At 37.6% G+C, this 27,359-nt stretch overlaps 1 protein-coding gene across 2 annotated transcripts in view; it reads left to right on the top strand.

The window, feature by feature from the left end:
• RBM25 (RNA binding motif protein 25) overlaps positions 1-27,359 on the top strand; it is a 52,396-nt gene that overhangs the window by 14,821 nt on the left and 10,216 nt on the right. The window contains exons 4-14 of one of the 2 annotated variants that reach the window (XM_056133794.1): positions 69-236; positions 3,182-3,239; positions 4,106-4,266; positions 10,459-10,644; positions 12,048-12,101; positions 12,332-12,415; positions 15,715-16,001; positions 17,576-17,798; positions 17,903-17,992; positions 23,713-23,786; positions 26,259-26,409. In XM_056133794.1, the coding sequence (XP_055989769.1) occupies positions 69-236; positions 3,182-3,239; positions 4,106-4,266; positions 10,459-10,644; positions 12,048-12,101; positions 12,332-12,415; positions 15,715-16,001; positions 17,576-17,798; positions 17,903-17,992; positions 23,713-23,786; positions 26,259-26,409 (1,536 nt within the window). The remainder of the gene's footprint in view (positions 1-68; positions 237-3,181; positions 3,240-4,105; positions 4,267-10,458; positions 10,645-12,047; positions 12,102-12,331; positions 12,416-15,714; positions 16,002-17,575; positions 17,799-17,902; positions 17,993-23,712; positions 23,787-26,258; positions 26,410-27,359) is intronic. The other variant, XM_056133795.1, reaches the window with a different exon arrangement.

Here is a 27,359-nt window from a genome sequence, read left to right as displayed (position 1 = left end):
ATTATTTTAAGCCTAGTAAACAAAATTTTAATTTTCATATCTAATTTTATTGTTTACCCTCACTGTAGGTTTTGGTACCCACTGTGTCCATGGTTGGAAAGCATTTGGGAGCAAGGAAAGATCATCCGGGCTTAAAGGCTAAAGAAAATGATGAAAATTGTGGTCCTACTACTACAGTCTTTGTTGGCAACATTTCTGAAAAAGCCTCTGACATGCTGATAAGACAGCTCCTTGCTGTAAGTTAAACTTTATTTTTTGTTCAGTATTTTTTTTGCTACAAATTTTAAACGCATGAAAAATTCAAGAGCTCAAGTGGTTTCTTTTTTATTGTGGTATTTTTAATAGAAAAGTTGACAGAATAGTGCCATGTAATTTTTAACTGTTGATACTCAGCTATTAAATGGCTGAGAAATACTGTTTTTTTTATATACCCTTGTTGATTTCATTTGATTTTTAATTTTTTGGGGTGATCAAGGAGAGGATGTCAAACCCAGGTGTGTTCAGTCAGCTTATTCCTGGTTCAGTTCACTCCTGTTTCAGCACCAGGACCATATGTGGTACTGGGGATTTAAACGTAGGTTGCTGCATGCAAGGTGTACTATTGTTCCAGTCTCGTTCTCCAGTATTCTTCCAAAACAATATTTTTGTTGGCTGGTTTATTTAGGGTTTGTGGGTTTGGGGGCTGTTCTTGCACTGTGTTTAGGAATTGCACCCACTAGTGCTTGTGGGACCATTTGCAGTGCTGAAGAATAACCCTGGGTTGACTACAAAAGGCAAGCTCCTGAAACCATGTTCTTTCTGGCCCGTGGAATAATTTTAGCATCCACTGGATTCTTAGCTTTTCATTTTGAGCAAAGTTAAACTCCTGATGTGGCAGTCTTTTTATCTCTTTGGTTTTTAATTTATTGATAACATTATTGGATGTGATTTCCTAATGAAAAGAAAAAAAAACTTGTTTTTTCAATTACTTCAGAAATCACTTTTTTTTTGTTTGTTTCGGGGCCATACCTAACTTGGTGCTAGTGTGTCATGTGCCTAGAACCAAACCTAAACCTCATAAATGCTAAATGCAAGGCATTTGTTCTCTTATGTTAAAACCTCAGTCACTATAATTGCTTTTTTTTTTTTTTTTTTTGGTTGGGTTTGGGTTACTCTTTTCTGTGGTCAAGAGCTTACTGTTTGCTCTGCACTTAGAATTTCTTCTGGTAGATATGGGGGTATCATATAGAGAGTCCAGGATTGAAGCTACAGGGTGGCTGCCTTAAGAGAGGCACCTTACTGGTTGTAGTATCTCTTGGGCTTCCCCCCCCTTTTTTTTTTTTTTTGGCCACATCCTTCTCCTGAATCTTCACTCATGGATCAATTTTGATGGGCTCTGGGGACCATATATGGTGATTGGGATCAAACTCAGATTGGCCATGTGCAGCAAGGCAAGTGCCCTACCAAGGGATGTACTAAGTTTCCATCCCATTTTCTGGCCCCTCTTCCTCTCCCTTTCCCTCCCTCTTTCTCAATCTCTCTCTCTCTCTCTCTCTCTTTTCCCCTTTTTCACCACACCCAGTGGTGAACAAGGACAAAACCTGTTTGTTTTTTTTTTTGCTCTGGCATTAATCTTGGCAGGGCTTAAGGGACTGACCTTATGCATTACTGGGATTTAAACAGGGCGTTTGTCGCCACAGCCACATTCTAGGAAAGCATCTTAACCTTTATACTATCTCTCAACCCTTAAATGCTTTAACTGTATGGTGATGATTGTTTATAAGTGCATAAGAAGACTTGCAAAATGTTGGGCATTGTAGGATAATTTAGCCAGTAAAGGTTTTGAATGTTATCTATGTCACAGTTTTAATTCTTTGAGACTAGTTTCTCTAAAAAACTTGGATGTTCTTGTTTAGAGAGATTAGGATTAGTTGCTTGTAACAGTTTTCTTCTTCTTTTCTTTTTTTTTTTCTCCTCTTTTTGGGTCATGCCCAGCAATGCTAGGAGATTACTCCTGGCTCTGTACTCAGAAATTACTCCTGGTATTGTGTGGGGGACCTTATGGGATGCCAGGAAAAGAACACTGGTTGGTCACATTCAGGACAAATGCCCCACCTGCTGTACTATCACTCCGGTCCTCCAAGTTTTCATAAATATTTTTCTACCTTATTTCTGCTTTAGTGCATTTAGGTCATCATGCATATCTGATTTTTTTTTGGAGGGGTGTGATGTTTGGAGGGGTGTGATGTTTAGGCCACACTTGGCAAGGCTTAGGGGTTATTCCTGGTTCTGCACTCAGGAATCATTACTGGTGGTTCTTGGCCCATATGGGTTTCTGGGAATTGAACTTGGGTCAGCACATTTAAGGCAAGCTCCTTATTACTGTGCTATCGCTCTGGCTTCTCACTCAGATCTGATGATTCATGTCTCAAGTCTTTTTTTGTTTACTATCTTCAGGTTGAAATTTTTCAGACTCTGCAGTGGGGTTAGGCATTGAAAGGTTGCTTACAAAAAACTCTGGCTTTGATTATTTTATGTGTTTTTATGTATGTGGTTGTATGTATTCCTTAATTGTTATTTTCAGCGGGATGGGACTTTGGACCAAAATCTGCTGTGCTCAGAACTTATACCTGGTTGTATGTGTAGAGATTGCTCCTATGGTGCTAGGGGTCTAACTTGAGTTAACCACGTACAGTGCAAGACCTGCGGTGTTTTTTTGTGTTACTGGAAATTGAACTGGGGCATAATTAGGATAAAACAGATGCTGACTTTTCTTACAGAATAAATGCTGTATAGACTTTCATGAGTTTAGAACCAGGAGTAAATCCTGAGCACAGCTGGGTATGGCCTAAAAATAAAACAAAAGAATGCTATATCATTTCTAATTCCTAATACTAGCTGTGTTTGTTTTAACGTAAGGATATATTAGAATTCTTTAGTTTTGTTTTGGGGCCATTTAGGAATTACTCCTGGTGAAACCTGGGTGACCATATGGTGTGCTGGGGATCAAGTCCAGGTCAGCTTCGTGCAAGTCAAACACCCTACCTGCTTCAGTCCCTAGAGTTTATGTTTTTATTAGGTTTGTGGGTTTGGAAAATTTAAATTTCTAGTTTTTTGCTTCTCTTTCACTTGTGTGGATTTTTTTTCTTTTTTTTTTTTTGCATTAAAGATGAGGTACTGATGTAGTTTTTTTCTTTTTAAGAAATGTGGCTTGGTTTTGAGCTGGAAGAGAGTACAAGGTGCGTCTGGAAAACTTCAAGGTAAGTAATATTTTCCTATAATTTATTCAGAATATTTTAACTGGTGCATAATTCACTTTTTGCATGTCTTAGTTCTTACTGTGTTGTTTTTCATTAATTTTATTATTACCATAACTTTAAATCAGATATTAAAAAATGAAGGGCTGGAGAGATAATACAGAACTAAGACATGGCCATGCATTCTGCTGACTCTGGCTTTATCCCTGGCATTGAATTTGTTCCTCTGAACACTGCCAGGAGTAGCAGCAACTGCAGCCCAATTTTCCAAAATTAAAATTAAATAGAAAAATTCACTATGAAAATAAATAATTTAAAAATCATTAATGGAATTTGCTGATTCTGCTAAAAAGAAATTACTATTTTGTTTGGAGTGGGAGTGTATGGGGATTGAATTTAGGGCTTCATGCAAAGCCTGGGTTCAGTGCCAAATGTTGTATTTAAATTTAAAAATACATGTCAGTTTGCCTAGTTATAATCTTCATTTCCTCAGCTTTTGTGTGTGCATGTGTGAGGGGGTGGTCATGTGGGGAGGAACATGCACATCCTACAGTGCTCAGGGCTTCTGGCTATCTGCTTAGGAGTGAACCCTGTCTGTTCTCCAGGGATTGTACTTGGTGCTGGAGATCAAGGCGCAGAATTGGAACCAGGCACTTTAACCCTGTATTATCTCTCCAACCCCATCTTTGGTTTTTTTGAGGGTGTGGAACATGAAATTCTTGTCAAAAGTAGTTTAAGCAGAGCAGGAAATTTTGTGGCATGGATAGTCTTTTTGTTATAACATTTTGTCTTTCATTTTAGTGTTTAATAAAATTTTCATCTTTCATAAATGCATTGTTATGTCACTAATTCTTTGTATCCTTTCCTAGCCTTTGGATTCTGTGAGTATAAGGAGCCTGAGTCTACCCTCCGTGCACTCAGGTTATTGCATGATCTGCAGATTGGAGAGAAGAAGCTACTTGTTAAAGTTGATGCAAAAACAAAAGCACAATTGGATGAATGGAAAGCAAAGAAGAAAGCTTCTAATGGGGTATGTTGACTAATGGGGGTTATTGTCTCTAGGCCATCCTAAATGTACTCTTTCAGTATAACTTTTTATCTATAAATAAATCTGACATGGGGACTCACAAGATCATCACTTGGCTAAAATGCAGAAGGGTACTTTATAGTGTATAATTATTTTTTATTTATCTACCCATAGTGGGTGGATGACTGTTGGTTTGCTTGTTCCAGGTTGGGATGAAGGTAGTAAGGGAGGCTGGACAAGGTTAACTTGCCAGAGAAAACACTGGTACAGACTATTCCAAACAGAGCTAATTCATTAAGGCAGCTTTTTAAGTAAGTACAAAATATATTTCACCCTACACAATTTTTCTTAGTTACCCTCTCTTTTAGAAGTACACAGGTTTTCAAATGAATTAATTTTAGTCTTAATTGTTTTTCTCAGGTGGGTGGTTATGTCATGTGAAATCTAAAGAAATTTTTATATGCTTTATACTTTATTGTTCTCAATGAAAAAAAAATAGCAAAATCTTGGAATTGTTTTCTTGATTTCCCTTCCCAGCTCCTTGTGGTACTTTAAACTGAGCAGATCCAAAATAGAACATTAGCCTCTTTTATCAAAACAACTTTGATTCCCTGCATTCCATATGGTCCCCTCGTGCACTGCTGGGAGTAACCCTTGAGCATCACTGATTGTTGCCCCAAAATCAAACCAAAGTGCAAAAACCTAGAAACAAAATTCTCCATTCAAAATAGAAATACTTTTTTTTGTTGTGGCCAGAGCCATAGTAGAGCAGGTAGGGTGCTTTTCTTATACAGGGTCGACCATATAGGGTGCTGGGGATTGAACCCAGGTTGACATGGTGCAAGGCGAGCCACTCTGCCTGCAGTACTATCTTACTATGCTCTGCTCATCTAGTTTTTATTTTTTTTAAATTTTTATTATATTTTTTAATTGAAATCACTGTGATCTTGCACACCTAGTTTTATAAGGAAGTAATAACCCTAAAGTTTCTCTGTTATCTAAGTTGCATGGTTTTGTTTGTTTTCTGCCTGTCACAACGTGATTCCAAACTGCAGCAAGCATTCTCTGGTTTTCTTTGTTGCAGAAAAAAAATCTTCTTAAACTGAATATGTATTTATTATCTTCAAAGATTTTGCGGGATTGTTTGAGCCACACTTGGCTTAACCCAGAACTTGCTCTTGACTCTGTGTCCAGGGATCACTTTTGAAGGAATTCTTGAAACCTTATTTAGTACTGGGGATTGGTCTGACTGGATGTGTGTACAAGGGAAGAGCCTTCCCCTCTATATTCCCTTTGATTCCAAAGGTTTTTATATCATTTCTTGGGACTTCTTGTATTTAATCTTTGCTTCTGAGGTGGTTTTATTTGTAGCAATTTGTAAACATCATACTCTGGACATGAAATAAAATCACTGGAGCTGCATATTTGTATTTGGAAATGACTAGATTGTTGTGAAACATATGCTTTACGTGTCTTGAGGCCCTGGGTTTGATCCCTGTCATTGCTACAAAAACAAAAAAGAAAGAAAAGTCCAAACAACAAATGAATAGTGGTGTGGTGGTTTTGCTTTAATTTGTAATCACTGTTATGGAGAGGAGAGGAACCACACTTTAAATCTTTTTGTAATTTTAAGAACAAATGGTATGTTGCTGGAGAATTAATTTTGGTGTTAAAATGCTTGTCTTTCACCTAACTGACCCAGGCTCAATCCCGAGCACCCTGGTTCCCAAAACAAGGCCAGATGTGATTTCTGAGAACTGCTGAGTGTAGTAGCAAAGCAAAATAACTCAGGGTAACATTGAAGCCATTCTCAGTAAAAGCAAATTATTTCTCATAAAAACTAGTAGAAATTAGCAATCATAACTTGGTTGCATTTTTTACTACCAGATGTACTTAATGTTATACGACATACATGACATTTTCATAGAATGTTATTTCAACGTTTTTGTTACAAAGCACAAAGTCAGACAACTTTCATATCGTTTTTTTTCCCCCAAAGACAAGCTAAAGTGGTATAGATTTGACGGGAGTTTTTTAAATCTTGTTAGAAAAATTCAAAGCAGTGTCTTGAAATGTGGATTATATGAGACTGAAACATTGCAAAGCTTTGCAAAACATTAAACATTGTTCTGGTATGTTCCTCTGACTATCATGCAGAGGAGAAAATAAAAATAAGTTGTATAGTTCTCTTGTTCTATGGAAGAATACTTACACGTGTCCAGTCAGATAATTTTCTCCACTCAAAGTTCAGTTTTGGGTAGGAGGGAACACTCCCCTTGGTACTTTGATGTGATCTTTTGTCATGTCAAGCAGTAGCAGCAGCAACACCAGCAAAAGAAACTTAAGTCTCAGAGTACGGGTTAAAATAGCTGTATGTGTCCCAAAACAGATTGAGCAGATTGACAAGTATCTATAGAGTATTGTGTTTTTGTTGTGGTGATAAAGATTTCATGTTTCAAAATCACACTTTCTGCAGATCAAAATCACCTTTTTTTGCTTTATTTTGGGTGTTTGGGTGTGGCACCCCTCCTTTTTTTTCTCTCCATAGAATAGTATGTTGTAAGGGGTAGCCCTTAAGAAATCTAGAAAACTGATTTGAATTGAATCACTGTGAGATACATAGTTACAAAGTTGTTCATGATTGAGTTTTTTCATTATACAATGTTCCAACACATCCTTTCACTAGTTACATTTCCCACCATACTCCACTACTCCACCACTCCCCTAGCCTGCCTCACTGACTTTTTTTTTTTTACTGACAGATATTTTAACAATTTTGTACATGGCCAGAGTGACAGTACAGGGGGTAGAGCACAGCCTTTTATGTGGCTGACCCAGGTTTGATTTCTGGCACCTTATACGGTCCCCTGAGACTGGCAAGAGTATACTCTGAGCATGGCTGGGTGTGGCCCCCAAACCAAAAAAGTAAAAGAATAAAACAATAATTTCCCCCCCTTTTTCTCTCTTTGTTTGCGCCAATTTGAAAATAGGTGCATTTTGAAAATATAACTGGTGGCTAAGTTATGAAATCACTCCTTGATTACATCAAGGAGACACGGTCCATAAAACTTTAATGGTGGCAGGAAAGAGTATAGAAGCAAAGGTGCCTACCTTGCACATTTTTCAAAATGCCAGTTCACTACCGATGAACTGGCATAATTCCTCGCCAGTTCCTACAAAATTCCTAGCACTAGCACTACCTATGATCCCTGAGCATCCACCAGTTGTCACTCTTTGAGCACAGAGCTGGGAGTAGTAGCCTTTGAGGACTTTTGAAATGAAATAAAACTCACCTTTAATACTTGCATGCATTGAGACATAGAGCTAAAGGTTTAATGCTAGAGAGTATGCTGCTTTTCTAAAATAGATGATAATGTGCAGTGTTCACAAAAGTTCCTTTGGGGTATGCATGTGTATATAGGGTTTTTTTTATTAAATGTTTAAAAATGTATTTCATTTTCAACTTCCCCTTTCCCTATAGTTGTGTTATTAAAGCTTTGTATAAACCTATATATATATTTTTAAATGTAGGAGTACTGCTATTTATTCAGCCATTTGATTAAGCTGATTGGATTGGGCGTGAATTCCACATTACTTTTTTATTTTTAATTTTTTTAGTTGAAAATCCATGAGATAGATCATGACAAAGCTGTTCATAATTGTGTTTCACTCATACAGTGATCCAGCACCCACCCCTCTACCAGTGTACATTTCCCACCACCAATGTCCCCTGTTTCCCTACCACCACCTTCAAACACCTCACCTCCCACCCCCAGCCTCCCTCTAGGGGAGGCACTTTCCTTCTTGTTCTCCTTTTCCTTCTGTGTATTATGGCTTGCAGTTCAGGTGCTAAATAAAAGAGGTCATGGCATTTGTTCAGGGCGTTTGGTATTTTTATTGGGATAGTAAGGCTGGAGTAGTTTTTCAGTTGGATGGCCACTTTGGGTTGTGGATATGACTGCCGAGGCTTCCTGAAGTACAGGGAGGTGGGAGGAGGTAGCCCATCCTGAACCCCAAGAAAGCCGGGAAATTTCAGTCACAAAACCCACATACCTGAATTTTCAACAGATTATATCTTAGTGAGGTTTGTCCTGAGATAGTGAAGTCAGGTTAGGGAGTCAGGCTGGGGATTATGGCAATGAATTTGGATTGTGGAAGCAAGAAGGCTGCCAGAGGTTGTGCTTAGGTGGGCACTTGCCCAATTACCTCCCCTCCAATTTACTCTGGTCTGTTCAGCCATGCATGGATTTGGGATTAACTTCAGTTTTTGATCTCTTTCGAGATTTATTTATGGGTCCCTGAAATAAGACCAACTAATGAGTTTGTATAGCTGAGCCAGAGGTGGTTTGTGGGTGTGGCTCCCACATATCTAACTTTTGGCCGTTTAATTTCTTGGTAAACTTGGCCCCAAGTTTTTGGGTCCGGCCAAAAGCACAGCAACAATTTTGGAGTATCAGGAAGCCTGAAGGCACCATCAGGCTGCTGATGCACTCACTCCATAGGTGCAGGTTGACCTGCTGGTGGCACCATACCCCCCACCTTTATCTTTTTTCATCATTCTTTCCCATTGCAAAAAAGTTAGCTAGGACTGATCCAAAAAGTGATCCAAAGTCTTCGGTTATTATTTGCATTTTGTAGTTTTAACTGAATTCAAATACCAGGGGACTTAAGAGAGAATAATACCATGTTAGAAATGAGTAATTTCATTTTATCTTTAGTTATACCACACAGATGGCGTATGTTGTTCTACTTGGCCACTTACCAGGCCCAGGAAACAGCAAAAATTTTTTTCATGTTGACACAACCATTTTACTCTCTTTTGGGCTACACCCAGTAATTGGTTACTGCTGCTTCTGGCCTTACAAGTCCATCCTGGCAGGCTCAGGTGACCATATGAGATGCCAGGCATCAATTCCTGGTTAGCTCTTGACAAGGCAAGGACCCTACTCCCTGTAGTACCTCTCTGGCCCCAATCTAGCTCTCTCTTAAACAATTATTAATAAAGTCTTGTACTTTTTTTCTTACTTTTTCCCCCCCACACTTCTGTTTTTTTTTTTTCCAGCTGGGTGGGGGGCATAGAGGGGGAAATAAGCCATACCCAGCAAGGTTCAGGGACTGTTCTCGCTTGATGCTGATGAGTGACTACTGAAGGTGTTCCAGGAAACATGTGCCAGGGGTTCAGGTTGGTATAGATAGCATACAAGGAAAGTACCTTGTCCTCTGGGCTGTGTCTTAGGCCCTCAGTGAGAATCATAACATGAATTTTGCTTTTATTTTAGTCATAGTACATTTGTAAGTCAAGGGTAGAAAGATTTGTGTTGTATATCCATTTTAGTTACATAAATGATTGATTTTAACCAGTTTTGAGTTTTGACCCCACAGCTGACAGTGCTCAGAGGCTATTCCTGGGCAGTGCTCAAGCTAATATACAGAAATTATAGGAAGCAAAGTGGGAAAATGCTGTGATATCAGTCCCTAATCTCTGATGATTATACTTTGTTGCATAAAACTTCCTAGTGTATTTTGTTTAATCTACACATACTTTTATGTATTCTAAGTGTTGACTTAATTTTATTTTTGTTTTTGGGTTACTCAGCAGTGCTCAGGGTTTACTCTAACTTTATGTTCAGGGATCACTCCTGGCAGGGCTTGTGGGAGTCCATATGGAGTGGTAGGGATCAAACCTACATTGGCTGTGTGGCAGGACAGGTACCCTATCCACGGTAGTATCTCTCCGGTCCTCTTGATGGCTTATATTAAGTTACATAAAACATTTTTTTTTCTCTCACTGCTTTGCCACATAAGTTTTATCTCTTGGATGAATTTTTTGGTGAATATGAATAATAATCATTAATGCAAGTACTCAGCAGGACAGTATACATTGGTAAAGCTTTGCAGACATGCTGTGTGGCCTGTTCTAATGCTTTAATTTTTTCTTTAAACTATTAACTTTCTGACATTGATTTAGGTACTAGAATATTATCAAAGGAAAAAAGAAAAAATAATAAAGAACCAATATCTCAGAAAAGGAAATACTAAAACAAATGAAATTTAAATTTAAGAACAGAATCTTATCTTTATTATAAAAGACATGGAGGTGTTTCAGAGAACACATTTTTATTTTTTGTACCATTATTTTAAAATAACTTGTATTTTCTCCTTTCTCCCTTCCTTAATTTGTCACGTTTTGAAAAGAATGCCAGGCCAGAAACGGTAGCTAATGATGATGAAGAAGCCTTAGATGAAGAAACAAAAAGAAGAGACCAGATGATCAAAGGAGCCATTGAGGTTTTAATACGGGAATATTCCAGCGAGCTCAATGCCCCTTCTCAAGAATCTGACTCTCATCCTAGGAAGAAGAAGAAGGAAAAGAAAGAGGACGTATGTGTTAACTGATTTTTGACTACAGTGCCATTACTAAAGTTTTCTTTTCATCTTGTACTTGTGTTTTCAGTATTTTATAGCGTTTAAAACAGTGTACACAATGTACAGTTAAGCCTTATTTGACTCTTGTCAGCTAACTTTTTTTTGACATGTGAATGTATTGGCATCAAACAAAGATTATGCATATCTGTGGTTTCAGATTACGTGAAAACAAAAATGTTGTGAAGGACTAACTGATAGATGATATAATGGGTTATAGGCAGAGTTTTGAGCTTGGGGAGAATATGCCTACAAAGTGGCTTTTCTTGTTTTACCTTTTTCTGACGCTGGCTGTCTCTGCTTCAAGCATGATATCAGTCTCACTAAGGAATTTCACATGTACTTGAGGTTCCATTCAACACCTTTATAAACATTGTCCTGTTCTCTCTCATGGACAGCAGTGCTGTTATACTTTAAACTGGAGAACTATGAAAAGAGGACAAGATAAAAGATCCCTTCCCAGAATTCTTCTACTTTTCCATCCTTAGCTAATTGATCAGTGGGGAGTCCAGGTTGAAGAGAAATGTTTTGTTTTCTCATAATCTTTCTTTTAGATAAACTGAAAAATTAGGAGTATATTCTTCTAAAATATTGAAGTGTTAGTGTTGTATACACCAGTGACCCTTCAGCCTTTTTGACCAGAATCTTCCTTTATATTGGTCTACAGACTGACAGTTAAAGTCAAGGGTCTTAGACAAGTGGTTTTCAACCTTTCTTAACCTGAGGATCACTGCTGGTTTTTACACTGGAGGTTAAAGAACACTGGTGTACACAATGAAGAAATGTTGTGAAATATCAGTTTAATAATTGGCAATATTTTGGGTTTTGTTACCCACTAGAAGTAGTTTGTAATTTTCTTTGTAGCCATATACATATAGACCTATCTTTACATTTAAATACATTTTGGGGTACTGCACCACAGTGCTCAGGGAACTACATGGGTTTAGAACTAGAACTCAGAGCTTTTGCCTGGTACAGGGGACTTGAGGCCTGAAGAATGTTATTTTTATCTTTTTGCTCTGAAATGAAAATATAGCTCAGCATTTGTTAAGATACATTTTGGGAGAATAGGATCTGTAATAAGGTAGACATTATCCATAAATTTAGTCGAAATTATTTACTGTCTCTTGGATAGGGGTCAAGGAATAAAGCCCTGCTTTCATACTGTTTAGAAAATCAGAACACATGTGGGTGATGGGAAGGGTTATAGAGAGTGAATGAAATCCTTTATTAACTAACATAAAATTAAGAAAAATGTCACAGACTTAGCACTGTTTACAAAATTAAACAGCAATGTTTTGTAGAGTAATGTGAACTCTTAGGGTTTTGTTTTTGTTTTAATCTTCGTGGATTTTCCGCAGATTTTTCGCAGATTTCCAGTGGCCCCATTGATCCCTTATCCACTCATCACTAAGGTTCGTTTGTTTATACTTTAGAGCTTATCAATAACTATGTTTGATGATAATGATCAGTCTTGTTACTTTTATTCATTTTAACTGTTTAATGTAGATTTGTTAGTATATAACTTCTGTTGATTCATTTTCTTTTGTCTTTTATAAGATTCTACAGATTGTCTAACCTTTAGTTGTATAGATGAATATGGCTTGAATTTTATGTGTTTCTTTCTCCCCCCCTTGTCTTCTAGGAGGATATAAATGCTATAGAAATGGAAGAAGATAAAAGAGACCTGATATCTCGAGAGATCAGCAAATTCAGAGATACACACAAGGTAGTATTCTTGTTTTTCTCACTTGATACCAACCTAGACTTTTTGCAGAATCCAAAGCAAACAGTCAAAAAAAAAAACCTTACATAAGAATATAATTTAAAAATGGTTTTCATAGGCTTAATTATTAGATAGCAGCAAAGAAACAAAAGACCAATAATATCATGTTAAAGTGGACATAATGTTCTTAGTTTTTCAGTTATTGACTACTCTGCAGTCATCTCACTTTAATATGAATAAATCTAATTTTGATTTTAGATTTCACCATAAACATCATGGTCAGAATTAGAGTATATTCAAGGGGGCAACAGAATAACATACACTAAAGTATTCCTGGGGCAGTTATTTAACTTAATCTTAGGAAAACCTTTAGAGCTGAGATTAAAATTTAAATTTATATTTGTATAGGTTATAGTTGAGAGGGGGAAATTTTTAAAAGTAGGTCAGTGGTTACCAGACTTACCAAATTTTAGATGCATGGAAGAACTGTAAATTCCCATAAAGCTAATCTATTCATTGACCCCCACCATTATGATAGAGATCATATGGTGACTAATGCAAGATGAAACTCTCAGCTTGGAAAGTAACAAGGAATAGGATGTAAGTATGAGCTTCTGTTTTTTATTATATTTATGGATGCCCCCTCAGAAAAATATGCAAAGGGGTAACTGGCTTGGAAATGGGTATTTGTGCATAGTAAATCCCACTCACGAGTTTTGCCTATTGAAAGCTTCTCTCAATGACAGTGCCTCTGTGAATGTTGGTTTTGAAGGTGATGCTTATGGATGGTGAAATGCAAAATACTGCATGAAATGTATTTTGATATTAGATAAGACGTTAGTTGTTTTTACCCATAAGACTGAGTAACCTTTAACTCAATGAGGTGTTAAGTGTTTATATTTTTCCGATCTTATTTTATAATCTCAAGTCAACGATTTAAAGGTCATTGAATCAATTCTGCTGAATGCTTATCCTGATTCTCAGTGCTTTTTGTTTTCAGGAATTAAATATATACTAAAAGCACAGCTGTAGCTTTTCCACAGTACTTTTTAGAGTTAGACAAATACTTGGTTAGGTTCATTACGTAGAATTAGGGTCTGAGTAAGCTTGAAAATGGTATACAGTTGTGTGTGTGGTTTACCCTTTAAAAAATTCTGTAATGTCATTGGTAAAGCGTGAGAAAATTGTGTTTTAAAATAATAAATTGAAAAGTTTTGTGCTTCATAGTTTGAGAAGCTGTCAGGCATTGATTGCCTTAGACCTACTTAATGGGGTGGGGCAAGGACTGAATTTCCAAAATGCCTTAAAAAAAGTAGAAAAGCCGTTCTTTCTATTGGGTGATATGCTTGAAATTCCAGTAGCAAAAAATTGAGCTCAGTGAACCTTTGCATGTTTTGGTATGAGTATATTAAATAACCGCAGACTGTCAGGGTATCAGCGTGGCAGGGGGCGTCCATTTACAGCACGGACGAGTCTGAAGAGAGAATAAGGTAAGATTTACGATTTTTTTCCCTGTCCTTTCCTCTTCATTATTTCATTACTTTCTTACATCTTTAAAAAAACCCTCTTTAGTTACTGTTCCTCCAGTCTTTGTCTTAAAATACATGTGTATCTATTTGCTGATTACATACGTATAAACTCTTTCAGAAATACAGTTAGTATGAACCAGATTATCTTACATTTTCATTTATATACAAAAAAATTGAAATAAGTCATTAAAAAATTTCTTTTATAATTATAACTAAATCTAGTAAGAATAATATAGATAATAAAAGTTAAAAAATGAGGAATTCTACAAAAGAAATTATTATTGGAACAGCTAAAATAATCTGTAAGTATCTGTTATCTCAGAATTAAACAAATTTCTTTATAAGTGTATGATACTGAGGTAAGTTATCTAGTCTAGGCTCTTTAAAATACATGTTTTTATATTATGTTAGAACTGTTTCAGAATTAGAATGTTCCCACTTAAGTCCTTTTAGTTTCTGTCCTCTTTCTTCCATTCCTTTTGTATTTTCTTTGTAATTTCAATATATTCAGTACTGGCCTTGCCTACAATATGTTTTGATATACACTGGCATAGCTACTGAATATATTGATTTCATGCATTAGTCTTTCTTTCATAATCTTCTCTCAGTTCTCTGGTCCGTGAGCAAGAGAAAAAAGAGTATGACAGGTAAGATTGCTTTTTAAAGTTGTTTTAAATGCTTTACATGACTGAGAAAAGAAAAGAATGCACATTTTGTTGTTATAGTTTAATTTTTATTTGGTGACACTAAACATGGAACCAAGGGATAAATGTGTTGTTTTTGTTGCGTTTGTTTTTCCTGTTTTTGGGTAATTATTTTTTTTTTCTGAGTTTGTGTAAAAACCATGTGGTACACTAGTAATCTTGTCAGGGTACAAAGTTGGTCTGCCTTTGTTATTTGGTTTATTTGTGAACCATGTACTTGCTCTTCCTCCCAGAAATATAGCTTGTAGGCAAGGTTAATCCAGTGTTGGCGGTCCATGTCCTAGCACAGCATCTGTAAGTTAATATACAATCATTCCTTCCCAAGGATGGATTTATCATGTTGATATATTTCATTGTTTTATAGGCATAATGGGCATAATTATATTGCTTTTAAGATTAAGTTTAAAGAAAATAACTACAATGTGTACGTTTTTGCTGGAAATGAGTGATTTTCACACTTTTTGTATTTGGTGGGCTGTCCATCTTACAATGGTGGGAATAAATGTTTATATAGATATTAGGGCAGTTCTGACTGAATTCAGCTTGTGTATCTAAGGGTGGGCAAAGTAGAGGGAATATCAGATTTTAGTTACTTGTCAGTTACCTGACTCCTCCCCCCATTCCCTTCTAAACCTTCAACTAATAAAGTCCTGAGGTAATAGGAAATCTGGGGTTATAATTACTGCCAATAGTTCAGCTAACTTACAGAGATTCATAATGGGAAGAATTTTCCAGAATGATAATTAAAATACACAATCCACCACATTCTTCATGATCATTTATTACATAATCATTGAAAATGGGAGTCCACACTAGCTTGACACAATCTCCCAGAACCCAAGATTGGAAATTCCTGGTCTGTGTTGAGTATATGGTTTTGCATAGTATCTCTCTAGTCTTGTGATTACTTCTTTAGTTTTTCAAGTAAAACCACAGATATTTAATGCTAAAGTACCAGTGGTTTGTTTTGTTCTTTTTTTTCTGTTTCTAATATTGGGCATTGTACCGGGAAATACCTGAAGACTGGAGCTACAGAATTAACTCTAAAAGTACTTTTATTGGTTTCTAGAAACTGGAAGAAGAGAAAGGCAAAAAGGAAAAAGAAAGACAGGAAATTGAGAAAGAACGGAGAGAAAGAGAGAGGGAACGTGAAAGGGAACGAGAAAGGCGAGAACGGGAACGAGAAAGGGAAAGAGAACGTGAACGAGAAAAGGAGAAGGAACGGGAGCGGGAACGAGAACGAGATAGGGATCGTGACCGGACAAAAGAAAGAGATCGAGATCGGGATCGAGAAAGAGATCGCGACAGAGATCGGGAACGGAGCTCAGACCGGAATAAGGATCGGAGTCGATCAAGGTAAGACTTGACACGAATTATTGCTTTTTCATGCTAGCTTTAACAGAACTGTATATTTGTTCTTGACAATTGTGTTTCATGTATGCGTGGTGATGTTCTTGAACTGTAGATACTTCTTGTTTGCTGTCTCTCGTAATTATTTGTTAAAGTTCAGTTGTCAACAAACATGATTAGTTTCTGCCTTAAAGACACCTGAACACACCACTGACTATTCTATGTAGACATGATTGCCTTTGTCAGCTTGTATTGGTAGACAACTTTTTTGGTTAAACGTATTATTATTGATTACTATTTTGTGAAATTTCAGTACTTTATTCATCTATATGTGTGTTGCAGTCACCACCTTCACCATCTATAAAAATTACTAGGAAAAAAATAGGTTAAGGTTAGAGAGATAGCATGCGGGGCAAGTTGGGGTGGGGGGCAGGGTGCTTTACTTGTCCATGCCTGATACAGGTTGATTTCTCAGCACCCTATATATATATTAGTCACCCAAACTCTGTCAGTAATTCCTGAACTCTGCCAGGAAAAACAATCAACCAACCAACAATCTCATATTTGTGAGAGATAAACCAATTAAGGGAACAACAGTGGTAAAAGACAGCAGAATTAGAAATTTTTTTATAGAGCTAGGTGTTCTTGGATGGAGGGTAGATATGGAGGAACCTTTTGGACGTTGCTGGAGGAAAATCGCACTCAGGTGATGGGTATGGTGTTGAAACATATATATGAAAGGTAAAATTAACAGTATTGTAGTGAAAATGGTCAAAGGAAAAAGCTATAGGAGGAAGTAGAAAAGGAAAGAGTTTTTGTCATTTTGGGACCACACTCGATGGTTCTCAGGGCTTACTCCTGGTTCTGCACTCAGAGGTCACTCCTGGCAGGGCTCGGGTCCATACCGGATGCTGGATCTGAACCATGGTTTGTTTTTGCAAGGCAAACATATAATACACTATGATGTCTCTGGTTCCTTGAAAAGGGCGTTTTTAAGCATCTGTTTCTGGGCCAGAGAGAATGTAAAATAGGGATTTATGGCCTCATGCTAGATATTTTGTAATTGATTTTATTCTTAAATATTTGAGAACTTTTGCTGATAAAGTTCATATCTATACAACATATCACAATGCTTTTCCCCGCCACCTTTTATAAGTTTGTTTTCTTTGAACACTGCCAATCTGGATATTTTGGGAGGGGGTGTACTTTTATAACCATACCTAGCTTCTCTGAAGGCTTTCTTCTGACTCTGCAGAAGGATCACTCCTGTTGGGACTCAGGGAACATATGTGATGCCAGGAATCATATTGCTGTCTACTATAAGCAAATTGAAATGCTGTAATCTCTCAGGCCCCAAAGTAGACCTCTCCCCTTGTTTTTGGACCAGACCCAGTGTGCTCAGGGCTTATCCTGGCTCTGACAGGGTTTGGGGGGCACATAATAGATTGCCAGGGGCTGAACCTGGATTTGCAGTATGCAAGGCAGTTGCCCTGTCTGCTTCACTGTCTCTGACCCTCCCTTGTTTTTTTTTTTTTAAAAGAAAAGTGAACTCTGACAGTTTTAAACCTTGGTTTACACAGAGAAAAGAGTAGAGATCGTGAAAGGGAACGGGAGCGGGAAAGAGAACGCGAGAGAGAACGGGAACGAGAAAGAGAACGAGAACGTGAAAGAGAACGAGAAAGAGAACGAGAGCGAGAACGAGAGAAAGACAAAAAACGGGACAGGGAAGAGGATGAGGAAGATGCTTATGAACGAAGAAAACTTGAAAGAAAACTCCGAGAGAAAGAGGCTGCCTATCAAGAGGTAAGATTAGGGAATGCTTTTATACTAAAAGTTTGACATTCAGTAGGTCAGAATTTGTAGACCCCTTTGTACTTTTTTAAAACTTCTACTTCATTTTTCTTTAGCGCCTTAAGAACTGGGAAATCAGAGAACGGAAGAAAACAAGGGAATATGAGAAAGAAGCAGAAAGAGAAGAAGAACGAAGAAGAGAAATGGTAATGTTCTTATTTAAAAATAGGGATTTTGGGACTGGAGAGATAGTAGTATAGTAAAGTGTTTGCCTCACATAATGCCGCCAAGGTTCAATTTCTGGTACCATATAACAGTCTCTCAGAGCCAGATATGACAATTCCTGAACACTGCCAGATGTTTCCTTACTGTAAAGTTGTTTTAAGATACAATTGAGAAAAATCATCAGTATTAAATTCAGTAACCATCAGTAACCATATAGTTAAGTAGTATACTTCATACTACATTGCTAACTTTCTCTTATATATGTAGTAAATAATTGTGAAATAATTTCAGTGCAGCAGTATTTTTGCTCCTTAAGAACAAGTTTTTGTCATGCCATAAAAGTAATTGTCCAGAGGTATAAACTGAAACTTTGTTCAGATTCTGCAATATTTTGGAGACAAGGAGGTAACTCAGTAGTCAGGTGCAGGCCTGCGCTAACTTAAAACCAGTTTAATTGTTGCCACTCTGGGTATCTTCAATTGTATCAAGGCCTGAACATTACTGGGGAAGTCACACCCATTAGCTACAATGGTTTTGTTTATTTTGATTTGGTTTGGCTTTTGGATCAGGCCTGGCGGTGCTTATGGCTTAACTCCTGGAGGGTTACTGGGGACCATATGTGGTACGAAGGGTCAAACCTCCTGGGTCTGGTGCTTGCAGGGCAAGTGCCCTATTCATTCAAGTGTACTCTCTGTTCTCTGGAATGCTTTTTAAAATCCTGTGAAGCAGTTTGTTCTTCACTCCCGTGTTCTCCATTGAAAACTTATCTCATGGGGGCTGGTGTGATACAGTGGAGAGGTCATTTACCTTGCACGCCACAGACCCAGGTTCGATCCCCGGTATCCTATATGATCCCCTGAACACTGCCAGGAGTAATTCCTGAATGCAGAGCCAGTTATGATCCAAAAAGAAAAAGAAAACTTACCTCACTTGTCTTTTTTTTTTTGCTTGCCTATTTGCACTCTGGAGAAGTCTGTGTGCCTCTGTTCTCTGTCTCTCTCTTGATATTGGTATAAGTAAATATAAGAAGGTTCTCTAAAGCAATGTTTTATATATGATGAAAGATTCAAGTTTTTAAGTTTCTTTAATCACTGATATTATATTATGAAAACAAATCAGTTTGCATGTATATTGATAAATTTTATTAATAGAGGGATTGGCACAGGTTTTTATAAAGTAACAATGACAAAAAGATGGTACTGGGATTAAGATGCTTGCCTTCGCTCCTGGCTTGCTATGGTCCCCAGAACATTAGTCAAGTGTGGTTAATAAACAAAAACCCAGAATATAAAAATAGGACAAAAAGTAAATTCATTTTATCATATATCAATTGTCATGTTTTCCATGTGTTATATCTTTACAAAAGTTTCATGAATGCTGCTTCTCACTTTGGCGATCATTCTTCTAAAACTATTACAGTAGAAGTTAGGAATCTGCTTAAATTGTTTTGAACATGATACATTGCAATAACTTTTGTATGTATATTACATAGTATGAGTTTCCCAGACAGTAAATTCTCTTATAGAATTAAATGAAATGATTTTCCCATTTCTCACTATACAACTTTTAATCCCTAAATTAGAAAATAGGAAGAGAATATATATATAAGATACTACAATTATTTGAAGAAATGTAACATTGTAGAACAAATTTGAAGTTATTCTGCTATCCACAAATTTTAATTTTTTTGTCTTCCTAGAGAAAATTTTCTATTTTGCTTCCATTTCGTTATTTTCTTATTATCAAGTATTGGGAGTGCGGGGGAGTTTCTTCCATCAACAGTAGTAGCACTGTAGCGCTGTCCTCCTGTTATCCATCGATTTGCTTGAGCTCGCACCAGTAACATCTCCACTGTGGGACTTGTTACTGTTTTTGGCATATCGAGTATGCCACAGGTAGTCAACAGTGGTAACTTAAAAAAAAATACTTATTGTTTGTTTTGGGATCCCCAGATAATAAACCTCATGGGTAACTACCCCTGGCAATGCATGGAGTTCCATGTAGTGCCAGAGATCAAATTCAGATCTCCTGCATCAAAAAGCTTATTCTCGGGGCTGGAGTGATCATACAGTTGGTAGGGCATTTGCCTCGCACGTGGCCAACCTGGGTTCGATTTCCACATCCCATTTGGTCCCCTGAGTACGCCAGGAGTAATTCCTGAGTGCAAAGCCAGGAATAACCCCTGTGCGTCGCCAGGTATGACCCCAAAAAAACCCCAAAATAAATAAAAAGCTTTCTTTAACCTATAGAACTATTTTTATAGCCACTCTTTTTTTAATAACATTTTTATTTTTAAAAAAGTCATTCACAATAATTTATTACCTACCATATTCCACCACTATTGCACCTTCCTATCACCATTATTTTGATTTTTCCTAATGACCACTCAAGCCTGCCCCTAAATAATTTATTTTGTATTGATTGTTAGGAATAATTCACTAAAAATGATCAAAAAGATTTCCTTAGAAGAGAGTGCGTGAAGATAATCCTGTCTTTTCCTGGAGCCATTAAGCCCTTGTATAAGAGATTACTAACATGTTGTTACAGGTTGAGCCTTGTGTGCTAATATTTTTTAATTGAGATTGGTTGCCTTCTACTTTATATCCCATCCAATGTGGTGTTCTACTCTTGATATACATCATCAGTGGTGTAGAGTATGAGATTTCGCTTGGCTATGAATGCAGCTAGTGCTCCAGGAATTCTAAAATTTTAAATAGGGTGATAGCTGGAGTTAAATTTTTAACTGGATGGTCAGCAACTCTTTTTAAATTTTAGAATGTGGATAAACACACCTGTTTTTATATGAATATTGTCATTGTTAACTGATGACAGTATTTTTCATTAGATGACTTTCGAGTGTACACTGTCTTGTGGTAGATTATATCCCAGCTTTGTGCTTGGTATATAAGAATAAATAATGTTTCTGTCTTTGAAAAAAGTGAGTAGCATTGTCAGAGATAAGTGAGTTACTGTAGTATATTTGGGAGTAAGAGACTGACAAATACTGCCTGGGGGAAGGAGATGAATGGATGGTCTTGGATATGTGGTTATTGGTAAAGATTCTATTTTTAACTTAAGCTAATGTTTTAAATTTTTACTGCATTTAGGACTGGAGTATTACTCGTCACAGCAGGTAGGGAGTTCGCCTTGCACACAGCTAACCTGGGTTTGATCCCCAGCATCCTATTTGCTCCCCTGAGCACACCAGGATTTTGATTCTTGAGCTTAGAACCAGAAATAACCCCTGAGCATTGCTAGGTGTGGTAAAACAAAGTTACTTGTTACAGATGTAACAGTTAATGATTTAGTGTGTATATGGAGTGAGTCTGTACTGTTGTGCCATAGTTAAAACCAGGGGTGCATGCGTGCGTAGGTATTGCTGTGTCAGGAATTGAATTCAGGTCTCTTACATGCATTTACATGTATGTAGTTCAGTGCTAAATAATAACCTCTGTCCCTAAATATATGTTTCATAGTGATATATAATCCTGTTTGTACACTTGCTTTAAATATAGTACTAATTAGGTGTCCTATTTCTGAGGGCTTTTACATTATTATTTTTTCGTTTCTGAGATTTTAATGAATTAATTAATTTGCGGGGGTGGGGGTTGGCATGGAACCGTACCTGACAATCCTTAGGACTTATTCCTGGAAGGTCTTAGGGGACTGAGTACTGAAACATAGTTGTATGTTTGTATTGTTTTGTTTTTGGGTCACACACGGGGATGCTCAGGGGCTAGTCCTGGTTTTGCACTCAGTAATTATTTCTAGTGGTGCTTGGCAGACCATACAGGATGCTTGAGATCAAACCTGGGATGGCTGCATGCTTGAAAGGCAAATATCCTACCTGCTATATAATCGCTTCTACCTCATCTCTCCAGCCTTATTTCTAGAATTTTAAATTCCTGTATTTTTATCTGGTTGGCAAATTAGTGAGGTAAGCTTTTATTTTCTCCCTCAGTTTGCTTGTTAGAAAGTATATTTATTGGAAAATGTTGTCATTTAGAGAGTTACTTGAGTTTAATTGAGTCATGTATTACAGAGTCACTTACAAATTTTTTATTTTATTTTTAATTTGGGTGGGGTTGGATCACACCCGGCAGTGCTCAGGGGTTACTCCTAGTTCTGCACTTAGAAATTACTCTTGGCAGTGCTTACAGAAACCTATGGGATGCTGAGGATGAAACCTGCTGTACTATCGCTCCAGCCAGAATTACTTATGAATTGATTTCTGATTGACTTCCAGGTGTATGGTGTTCAATACCAGTCCCTTCTAGTGTCCACTTCTCTCCGCCAGTGTCTCCAGTTTTTCCACTGGTCCCTCCAGCTTGCCTCTGCTGCAGGCTTTTTCCTCCCCCCCCCCCCCCCCTTTTAAGCACTGAGATTTACAGTACTGTTGCTTATGGGGAATCATGTACTTCACTTTACCTCCTTTCAGTCCCTGTCCTTCAGGGTGACCCTTGCCCTGCACCACTGTCATAATGTTCACTTCCCTGTCTTTGGGCAGAGGGCTCATGACAAGCTTCTCACCGAAGACCCCTTCTTACTCTTCATAACTATTGCCACTATACATTTGTTATTTTCCGGATATATTTCTTTATACCCCATGTGTGAAAGACATTATTGTGTCTTTCTCTTTGTGACTAAACCTGCTCAGCGTGATACTCGTCGGATCCATCCACATATCAAGTCAAATGACTCAAAGGGTTTTTCAATCCAATCATCTGTCCTTTGTCACTTAGGTTGTTTCTAGGTTCTGGCTATTGTGAATAGTGCTGCAATGAATATAGGAGGATAGATACCTTTTTTTCCATTGTGTTTTTGAGGCATTAGGATTTATTCCTAGAAGTGAGAATTTTGGGGTCATATGGAAGCTCAGTTATTTTGAGGATGGTCAAACTGTTTTCCAGAAAGGCTGGACTAGTCTGTTTTTCCACCAGTGGTGAATAATTAGGGTCATCTTCTCTTATAGCCATGCCAACACTGGTTGGTGGTTTTTTTTTTTTTTGATGTGTGCCACTCTCACTGGTGTGAGTTTATATCTCGTTCTTTTGATTTGCATCTTCCTGTTGATAAGTGATGCAGAGCACTTTTTCATATGTCATTTGGCCATTCGTATTTCCTCTTTAAGGAAATTTGTGTTCATTTTTTCTTGTATTTGTTTTTCCTTGTAATGTTCTACATAAAGATACTTTATGTGTCTTGTTAACCCTTCCCCTCACGGCAAAGCCTGGCAAGCTACCGGTGATGTATTCAATATGCCAAAAACAGTAACAACAAGTCTCACAATTTGTTGTGAGACATTACTGGTGCCTGCTCCAACAAATCAATGAATAATGGGAGGACAGTGCTACAGTGCTACAGTTAACCCTTTACTCAATGAGTCGTGTGCAGATAGTTTCTTCCAGTCTGTGGTGGGTAATCGGATTCTTATTTCCTTTGAAGTGTAGAAGCATCTTAATTTACTATAGTCCCATTTGTTTATCTTCGCTTGCTTTTGCTCGGCAGTTGGTCCTTTAAATTGGTCCTCTGAATAAAATTTGTTTTGTACCCAAAAGATTTAAAAGTATCAGATATTACATACGAAATTTAAAAGTTTAGGTTGTTGAATAAGGAAAATCAGTTTCATAGTAAAGGGTAGGTGATGATTGAAGTCACTTTTATGTTAATTTTGCACCCTTTGTTTTTCATTTCATCAAAGGCAAAAGAAGCTAAACGACTCAAAGAATTCTTGGAAGATTATGATGATGATAGAGACGATCCCAAGTATTACAGGTAAAGAAGCATTGCTCATACTTAACTTTATTTTACCAGGTAACGTAAGTTCATTCAGTGGTATAAGAAATAAAAAATAGGGGCTGGAGTTGTTGGTAACTCAGTGCATAAGGTGTTTACTTTCTGTGTGGGCTACCTTAGTTCATTCCCCAGCATGGCATATAGTCACCTAAGCACCACTGACAGAATTTTGCTGTGTTTCTTTTGTCTGGTTTTGGATTGTGGGGGACATTCTCAGATGCTTAGGCCACATTACTCTTGACTCTTCACTAAGGAATTACCTGGAGGTACTTGGGACCATATGGGATGCCAGGGATTGAACCCAGCTTGGCCACATACAAGGCAAATGCCCTACCTGGTATATTACCTGTTTGGTCCAATTTTGCTTTGTTCTCTTCCATCTCCACCTGACTTTAGTTGAAGGATTTGAAAACTAATATTAATTTTAAAAAACAAAACTTGGGCACTGGGACCAGGAAGATAGCTCAGTGGAGTTGAGCACACACATTGCATGTCGGAGACCCAGGCTTCGTTTCTGGCAATTCATTGCCCCTCCAACCACAGAACCAAGTGATCTCAAGACATGGTGGGCCCATCATACATATCTGTGGCCCAGGATAGATGTGTTGCTCAGTGGTGGAGTAGTTGCCTTGTATGAAGTCCTTGGTTATTTCTCAGCATTGCCAAAATAAAAAAAGTTACTGTCCAGTGTGATCCAAAAATGTAGCTAAAGGTATTGAATATATAATTTAATGCACTGTAGTCAAATAATTAAAATGGTGAAATAAGCAACTTAAATTGAAAGAGTGCTAGAGATTCAGCTCTTTAAAAACTAAAAAGAAAAATGAATAAAATGAAATATTTTTATACTTTTTTTTTTCTTTTTGTGTCACACCCAGCAATGATCAGGGGTTACTCCTGGCTCTGCATTCAGGAATTACTCCTCGCAGTACTTGAAGGACCATATGGGATGCCAGGGATCGAACCAGTGTTGGCAGACTATCACTCTGGCCCAATATTTTATACTTCTTGATTGTGATATTTTACACGATATATGTATTTAAAAATACACAGTAACTGTATAGCTGCTATATTTTGTAGATGAAATATAGCAGTAAAGGAATTATAGCAGTAAAGGGCCTTGGGAGTTGCTACACAGGACTTGCACATGTTTTGCTGAAGCGGCCCTGGGACTGATTCCGGATGCTTCATGGTTCCCTGAGCACCACCAGCTACAACCTCAAACATTACCTTAATGGCTCCACAACAAGACTTAATTAAAATGGCAGGCAGTACATAATAGCAATGTTTAAGATAAACTGATAGAACCTCTATTTCTGTTGATTGTACAGTGTATAACATTCTTAGATTTTTATTTCCACCTGAAAAGATTGACATAAGGATACAGAATTGAGCGTTGCTGATAACTCCTTTTCGTGCTTTGTTTTGGGGAAACTCTGGCGTGTTCAGTTTTATTCCTGATTTTGTGCTCAGGAAAAACTCCTGACTGCCCACGGGAAGCCTTGTGTAGTACCCGGATTCTAATGTGGATTGGCAATGTGTAGGCAAGCAGCCTAATCATTGTACTATCTCCCCAAACCCTGATACTACTTGTATTAATGCTTCTTGGCTTGGTTTCTAAGAAACAGAAAATATGTGTTGGTTTTCTGTGCACTGTAGGATAAGAGAATTTTCTTGTCTCAGAACTATTTTTCTAATTTGATAGACAGTTGGAGTAACTTGAAAATGAGACTTCTGTTAAATTGTCAAGGCAGTTTATTTACCAAATATTAACATTAAACAGGCAAGAAATAGTACAAATGGTAGAGTGCTTGCCTTGCACGCAGCCAACCTAATCCCGGTACCACATACAGTTCCCTGAGCCCTTTAGGTGTGATTACTTTTTTAATTTGGTTTGTATTTTGGGCCACACCCAGTGGTTCTTAGGACTCACTCCTGACTCTGCACTCCGGGATCACTCAATCCTGGTGGGCTTTGGGGAACTATACTGGGTGCCAGGGATCGGGAACATGTGTTTGCTGTATGCAAGGCAAACACATACCTGCTATGCCATAGCTCCAACCCAAAGGAGTGATTCCTTTGTAAAAGAGTAAAAGAGTAAGGAGTAAGCTTTGAGCAACTCCAGGTGTGTGCCATAAACAAAACATTACAAAGCATCCTGCAGATACAGGACATTAACAGACGATCTTTCAGGGCCAAAAAGATAATACAGCAGCTGAAGTGTTTCCTTGCATACAGCCAACCCAGGCTCAATCCCTGGTATCCCATATATTCCCCTGGACACTATGAAGAGTGATCCCTGAGCAAGCCTTGAGCATAGCTAGGTGTGGCATAAAATACAAAACACAATCTCTTAGTCTCAACTATTAGTATCATTCAGGTGATTTTTGGATATATGTTTAATAGTTGGCAATATTATTAAATAATGTCTGTTATGATTTAATTTTGCAGAGGCAGTGCTCTTCAAAAAAGATTGCGTGATAGGGAAAAGGAAATGGAAGCAGATGAACGGGATAGAAAAAGAGAGAAGGAAGAACTAGAAGAAATTAGACAACGCCTTTTGGCAGAAGGACACCCGGATCCAGATGCAGAGCTCCAAAGGGTGAGAAATGATATTTATAATAGTATTTTAAGATTATCTGCTCATTTGGGCATTTTTTTTTTTTTTTTTGGCCAGAACTGGCTGTCCACAGTTATTACTCTGGTCTCTGCACTCTGGGTTCACTCAGTGTTATTCTGGATAAATTCCAGGTCTTGGGCAGACAAGGCAAGAACCCTACCCACTGTACTCTTATCTCTGTACCCTGCAACTGAATAATGACATTGTTAGTTCTCACTCTCCTATGAAATCTGTTTTTCTAACTTGTTTTAGAAAATCAGGATGAGTAAAATTGTCTTTTAAGCTGGTACCCAACATTGGCAACAAAGGTGGCAGTATGTTCCTAAAGGGTTTTTTTGTTTTTGTTTTTGTGGGTTTGAAATAATTTCTCTTGAGTTAAATCTGGCCATGCTAAGGAGCTATTCCTTTCTCTGTGCTCAGCGTTCTATTACAGTATAAGTGTAATGTTCATATGCTCTTCTAAAATAAAACATCTTGGGTTCTTAGACATAGTACAGTAGTAATATTGCTTGCCTTGCACACCGCTGACCCCGTGTCAGTTCCCAGCACTATCCCAGACTCTACCAGGAATAATTCCATAGCTAGGAGTAGCCCTCAGAAGTACTGACTATGGTCCAAAAACCAAAGCTAAACAAATCTTGATTTTGTTTCGGGTTTTTATTTTTACTTTATTTTTTAATGGGGCTGCCATACTCGGGTTACTCATTGTTCTCCACTTACAAATCACTCCTGGTGTTGCTGCAGAACCATATGGGTGCTGTGGATCAAGTTGGGTTACTCACATACATACCAGTACTTTGACTTTGACCCCTGTTTTTCTTTAATAAAGATATTATAAACATGCTTTTTCATTTTGAACTTAGCAGTTCTGCTTACTTTATTTCCAAGCATTTACAAGGCAATGGAGAATTAATGTAAAATTTGTACTGTAC

The sequence above is a fragment of the Sorex fumeus genome, unplaced genomic scaffold (assembly GCF_029834395.1).
Source record: "Sorex fumeus unplaced genomic scaffold, SorFum_2.1 ptg000098l, whole genome shotgun sequence".
NCBI classification, from domain to species: Eukaryota; Metazoa; Chordata; class Mammalia; order Eulipotyphla; family Soricidae; genus Sorex; species Sorex fumeus.
Note: the sequence above shows the minus strand (reverse complement) of the source record. Positions and strands in the feature narration are given on the sequence as shown.